General features: G+C 43.5%; 1 protein-coding gene across 1 annotated transcript; it reads right to left on the minus strand.

Moving 5' to 3' along the window:
• Nucleotides 1-576: 576 nt before the first annotated feature.
• On the minus strand, nt 577-3047 carry CLEC14A (C-type lectin domain containing 14A). The gene has a single exon (XM_045450752.1). It carries the CDS (start codon nt 2935-2937, stop codon nt 1468-1470), a length of 1470 nt encoding a protein of 489 aa, XP_045306708.1. The 5' UTR covers nt 2938-3047; the 3' UTR covers nt 577-1467.
• Between the last annotated feature and the right edge of the window lie 3945 nt (nt 3048-6992).

The raw sequence follows: 6992 nt of genomic DNA on the forward strand, positions 1-6992 counted from the left end.
CATGATCTCAAGGTTCATGAGTTTGAGCCTCCTGTCAGGCTCTGTGCTGACAGCTTGGAGCTTGCTTCGGATTCTGTATCTCATTCTCTCTTTGCCCCTCCCCCACTTGTGTTCTGCCTCTCTCTGTCTCTCAAAAATAAATATTTAAAAAAATATTAAGTCTTAGCATACTAATAGAAGTGGGATATTTTAGGGGTTTCAATTCCACTAGATAGTGATTATTATAACTTCTCAATTATTTTTTAGAGGAATGCTTTACTTAGATTACTTTCTAATGCCCCAAGTCACAACAAGATGACAGATACTTGTATTTTTCACTTATTTCTTATACTATCAATCTTATGGAGAGCTGTTACCATGCCTGTTGTTAAATTATAAACATTCGAAGATGGGCATGTACAATCATTGCACACACTTTTTTTTTTTTTTTTACACACACTTTTTTAAGGAGGTTAAGGAAATAGTTTGGAATTCAACATTTTTCCTTGGATTAAACAGTACGTAAGAACCTAGCAACTTTGGCAGAAATCCAGCTCATTTTTGCTTTAATGCACCCAAAAGATTTCAAATCAATACTTAGCATTAACGTTTTAATTGAAAATTAACATCACCATAATTGGAAGTGAGGATCAGCATCCTAATGTTTAGGAGAGGGCTACTTGGTTGGGAAGGTCATTACACTGGACAGCACAAACGTTGGAAACGGAAAACACAAATCATTTGTTTCCTTGAGCAAGGACACACAGTAAACACTTGAATTGGTGGTCAACTATAATTTGCTTCTAGAGCCAGCTACTCTGGCAACACTACAGTTTGGATTTATAGCAGAGCACATAAGTAGCAGTGACTTTGAAAGCAAAGTATAAAAGAACCAAGAAAAAAAGTTGCTAGTTGTTAAAGATCTACTCCTCATTACAAGGACTTGAAGATTTCCCCTTCAATCTGAAAGCAGGATGCTCTTATTGCTATTCCCACCATGCCCCTATGCTGTTTTTCCTAAATAATTACTCCTCCAGGAAACCAATGATATTTGAGTGTGGGTTATCAACAATCCTTTATTTTTTGCCTGGGAATTTCAAACCATTATACGTCCAGGCTGAACAATGCAGACAGTAAGTTTCCTTTCCATTTTGGTTTAAATTTTTTTTTTTTAATTGTGTTGTTTTCTATTTGCTTCCAATGTCTTAACAAATTCAAGCCCTTCTCCAAATCCCCCAGAATAAACACAAGGGAAAACCTCTCCACAGTAGGATCCCAGCCCCCACCACCACCATAAGGCACTTCCATTTCAATCACCTCTTTCTTCTTCAGGGATCCAGCGTCCAGTTCAGATTTATCTCCTCAGTAGAGTAGAGGGAATTTGGGGGAAGAGAATTTTCTATAGGAATAGTCAGTCCCTAAATAAGTTCATTTTCTTTCCCCTTTCATTGACAGTGAAAAACTCTGCTCAGAGAGAGTGCCTTTTCCCTATGTGTCACCTGACCCAAGAGAGGACCCTGTCAGTGAGGCACCCTCTGCTCTGTCCCGCAGACCACAGTCCCCTACCTTCACCCCATTGTCTGTGCAATGTACAGAACTGGAGCGCAGAGCAGCGGCCTCGGTACCACTCTCCATGCCTGGCTGGGCCAAAGGCTCCTTTCTTGACTGGGAAGAAGAGCTTTTGTGGAAGCAGAGTTTGAAAAGCCCCAGCACTGTCATAGTCAAGATAACCAACACTATGACCGCTATGCTCACAAGTATGAAGACCACGGTGGAGGAGGAACCGAAAGCCTGGGGAATGGCAGGGGAAGACGTGGAATTAAACTTGGGAGTCACGCTTCCTGAAGAGGTGATGGCGGCCTTTGAATTAGCTTGAGAGGACATCTGAAGAGTGGACATCGTGCTCTGTGCTCCCCACTGAGGAATCTCGGCAATAGATGTTGCTGAACTGCCTTGTCCAAGGACATGTGGTACCTCCTTTGGCTTTTCAGGTACCCTGTGTGTCCACGTTCTCTTCTGATCGGGGCTGGCTGCAGTGGCTGGCCTGGTGGGCACCTCGGTCCCCTCAGAGACCGGCTGTCCTTCCCCACTGATTACACAAGAGTGTCCGTCTTTCCCCAGCACGAAGCCCGCCGCGCATTCGCAGGCAAAGCCTCCCAAGTCATCTACACAGTTAGAGTGCTCTGCGCATTTGCCAGCACGGAGGTACCTCCCGGGGCAGGGACAGAGCACAGCCCCGGAGGGTATCCCGTCCCAGCGCGCGCCGACCTCGTCCACGATGCAGGTGGCTGTGATGGAGAGCTGCCCAGGGCAGAGCGCACTCACCTTGGTCCCTGGGGGACTGAAGTCCAGAGCCGCGCTGTACAGCTGGAAGGGCGCACGGTAGCTCAAGTTAGAGGCGGCCCCGGGGCGCGGCGCCGGGCACAAGCCCTCAAACTGGTATTTGCACAAGTAGCCATTGGCGCGCGAGTGGCATCGCATCTCCTTCCAGCCTGCGGGCTCAACCCCCCGGGTGGCCTGGAGTCCTGCGCAACTCCGAGAAGTGCAGGAGCGTTGAGGCTCCTCCACCCACTGCAGCGTCTCGCTTTCGGACACGCTGACGTCGGGGGAGAGCCAGGAGAAACCCCGCAATGGCTCTTTCTCCAGAGTGCAGTGCGATCGCCCGCGTTCCAGCGCCACCCAGAACAGAAGGTCTTTGGAGCCCCCTCCGGGCCCCGGGCCTGCCCGCAGGAGCGCAAGCACCGCCCGGAGCTCTGCGCCCCCGCTCACCGTGCTGAGCGCCCCGCCGCGCAGACTGCAGGCCTCCTCGGCCGCCAGCCTCTTGATGGTAGCGTGGTGCAGGCTGTAGCAGGCCCCCGAGGCCGAGCAGCCCGCGCGGTCTGCGGTGGGGTGCTCGCTCCGGCCAGGTCGAGGCCAGAACGCCTGCCAGAGGAGGCACAGAGCTAGTGCCGGCCTCATCTTGAAGGCCCTGCGCCCACAGCTGTTCCTAACTTGGATCTGTCCCGCCCGAGGGCGCGGAGCTGTCCCAAGAGCGTGGTCACCGCCCCCTACAGCTGGCTCTCCCCCACTTTCCCCGCCCCATCAACGGCCAAGAATCCCCACCGCCGCCCTGGCTGCAAACAGCCTTCCTTAGGCCCCTACAGGAAATGTGTCCGGAGCTATGCCAGGCCTCTCGCAGCCCTGATTTATTCTGGGGTCGGGGACACAGCTGGTACGAGAGGTATAGGGAACACAGTCGACCAGGTCAAACACCCTGCTTAGAGCAGGAGAAAAAGAAACAAAGTCGCTACAGGGAAGAAACGTAACGTTTCCCTACCCCCCGTTAGAAAGTTTCAGGAACTCAGGTCCCAAAACACTGGTGAACATTAACAGGAAGGACTGGAGACGAGGAACTCGCTCACAGCCCACACCCACCCATTGTGCTTCGTCCAGGCCTGTGGAGTTGGCTTCACAACAATGTGTAGACGGCTCCAGTTTTCACGAGGCTCTAGACTGGAGGGGGAAAGAATCTTGTGAGAAATGTAAGCATATCCCTTCACCACCAGAGTCAGCACTATTTAAGTGCCAATCTCTTTCTGGGCACTGCTTCTCTCTCCTGTCCAAGGAGATTTCTGCACGCTAATTGCTAGACAAAAAATTTAGAGAGTTCCTTTTGGGTGTTTTCAATGGGTAATACTGCTTCTTCAATCAGAGCTTGTCTTACAGTCTATTTTTTGCTTCTATTTGTTTCTCTTTGAAATGGCCTTATTGGTCGCTCAGGAAAGGAAATGTACTTCTAAGCCTAAATGGAAAACAATGGCCATAGATCTTAACTGTTGTGTAGTTACCTTTCCTTACCACTGTATTGGTTCATAACTTCTTCTGGCATATATGTTATATAAAAATGAGATCGTGGTCTTATTAATGTTTGGGAACAACTACCCCATGTGTAATTTTATCCTTGAACTATTTTAATATCATTTTCACCTGCGACTGAGTTGCCAATATTTGAATTCTTTTAATGTTTATTTATCATTGAGAGAGAGAGAGAGACAAAGCATGAGCATGGGAGGGGCAGAGAAAGGGGGGAAACACAGAATCTGAAGCAGGCTCCAGGCTCTGAGCTGTCAGCACAGAGCCCCACTGGGGCTTGAACTCACAAACCTGGAAATCACGACCTGAGCTGAAGTCAGAGGCTTAACCGACAGAGCCATCCAGGTGCCCCTTGAGTGCCAATATTTGTATTAGTAAGTTGTAAAAGTCCCCTTTAAGGGACACAAGAATTCAATTTTTTTTTTTTAACATTTATTTATTATTGAGAGAGCGAAACAGAGCATGAGCATGGGAGGGGCAGACAGAGGAGGAGACACAGAATCCAAAGCAGGCTCCAGGCTCTGAGCTGTCAGCACAGAGCCCGACGCAGGGCTTGAACTCACAAAAATGAGATCATGACCTGAGCTGAAGTCGGACGCTTAACTGACTGAGCCACCCAGGCGCCCAATATCTTTTTTTTTTTTCAATGTTTATTTTTGAGGGGGGGAGGGGCAGAGAGAGAGGGAGATAGACGATCCAAAGCAGGCTCTGCGCTGTCAGCCAGGAGCCAGATGCAGGTTCGCACTTACCCACCATGCGATCATGATCTGAGCCTAAGTGGGATGCTCAACTGACTACACCACCCAGAAACCCCAAGAGTTCAATATTCCTAAGAAATTAAATTATTTATTACATTACAATGCACATTATATTCTGCAAAAAAAATGCCCTATGACTTAAAAATGAGTGAGTTAATTTCTTCAGAGGTCCAGTTTTTTAAAATGATAAACAACTCAATTGGAAGTGGGAAGGAATTAAAGATAAGTAAATGAAGAAAAGTTTAAACACTTCACTGTGTATGAAAAGATTTTCTTGTTAGCAACATGGGCAATTCTACATCATTTTAGGAGATCTATTATCCATCTTGACTCACAGTGACCAGATACATTGCAACAGAAGCACAGAGTTTCCACTAATCCCACTTAACATGCATGATGCTTTTAAATATCTATAATCAGAATGAAAGTTACCATTCCATGAATAATGCATACCACAGTTTTAAACTCACTTTCTTGTGCTAGATTAGATGGTTCAGATTAGTGAGGAGGGGTGGAAAGGAAGTCCTGAGGATCACATCTGTATGTCTTTACTTCTTTCTTACCACTACTCTCACTCTTCTTTTCCTCTTGGAAATTCTATGTGTGTTAACAAGCTATAGTAAACACCATGAATCATCATCACACTTACTTGCTTTTGCTGACTGTGGAGTTTTGCAGCAGGATTTCTCTCCTACCCTCGCTGCTTTCCAATTTAAAGGACATTCATTAGTCCTTCATTTCAGATGTCCATGTCACCTTAAACATGACTTTGCATTTAAATTAAGTGACTTAATGTCTAATGAGAAAGGAACATGAACATCTAGAAATCTAATTGAATGGATTTTAAAAATACTTAATCATGTGGGCCAATTCTATATACCTTTGCAATCAAATGACTGTGTGTTCATAAATGTGTCCATGTAGCGCTATATATTTTAATAAAATAAAACCTTTTATAAACCTGAGTAGGCAATGGAAATCTCTCAGATATTTTTTAAATCACTTGGGATGAGGTGAAGCTTCTAGAGTGAGAAAGAATGAATGACTGAAAAGCTTATAGCAAATACATGATCTCACTCCTTGGCATTCTGCCTCGGGAGGTGGGATACCAGAAGAGAATATAATGGCCAAAATGACTGTATACCATAGTCTTGGCTATGTCTGCAGTAACGTAAAAGAAGAGTTGCAAAAAAATAAAATTAGCCCCAAGTAAGACATAGGTCATTTTGTAATTAATTACTTTGTATTGACCTATACACCACTACCATATTTTGAAATGTACAGTATTCTTGAAAAAACTAGAAATGAAGGAATGTTGGAATGTTTTTATTTTAAAATAATGTTTATTAAGATCACAATAAGATACCATTTTACCTCCACTGGATTCCAAATATTTAAAATTCTGATAATGCCAAGTATGGCTCCATAGCTTCTTTCACATGCTACAGATGAGGGCAACAACTCTGGAAAAGCTTGCCACTTTTTTCTTAAAATCAAACATTTACCTTCTCTATACCCCAGTACTTCTATATCCAGGTATATACTCAACAGAAACTCTTGCACATGCATAAGAGAAGACACATAAAAGGATGTTTATAGCAGCACTGTTCATACTAACAAACACCAGAACGAATCCAAATGTCCAGCAATAGATGGTAGATAAAATAAACCAAGATACAGTCACTCGATGAATATGGAGGCAATGAAAATGAATACAATGCAACTGCAAGTATCCATACGAATTAATCTTATCAATACCACACTAAGTGACAGAAGTTCCAAAAGATAATACAAAGTCTGACATTCTTTTTGTAAATTAAAAAAAAAAACAAAACAAAAACAACTACTAAATATATGTTTGTGTACGTTTTAGGAAAAAAATAGTTATAATACAGTTATAATACAATGAGATAAAAGGAACAAGGATTATAAGATTCTGGGTGGTGGATCCTTAGGATAGGAGAGAAGAGGGGGGTGGACTGTTTGGGATAATGGGTAACAGGATTTGATGTGAGCTGTTGTTAGAGGCTCACCTTTTGTTTTGGATAGTGACTTTGTGGGTGATCATTCCATTATTAAAAGTAATTAATTAACAAAATAAAAGTGGTTATGTCTGGATGAATGATGAATGAAATGAATTAAAAATTATAATTAATCTGATTCTGAGCATCTGAGTTTCAAAATGTTAAATAAAAATAAAATCACGATGTTAGTTACATTTTCAAAATATATTTTCCTTTCATCCCCACATTCTTTTTTCAGTTAACACATTTCTAAATTTAAGCCAATTATTAATCAGAAAAAAGCATAATAAATAAAATGTTTTTCCTATGCTTCTAGACTTTTCAGACAATCTATGTTTTATTAGTAACAATCATGTATGATATTTATTGGTGCATTCAT

Source organism: Leopardus geoffroyi, chromosome B3, assembly GCF_018350155.1.
Source record: "Leopardus geoffroyi isolate Oge1 chromosome B3, O.geoffroyi_Oge1_pat1.0, whole genome shotgun sequence".
NCBI lineage: Eukaryota > Metazoa > Chordata > Mammalia > Carnivora > Felidae > Leopardus > Leopardus geoffroyi.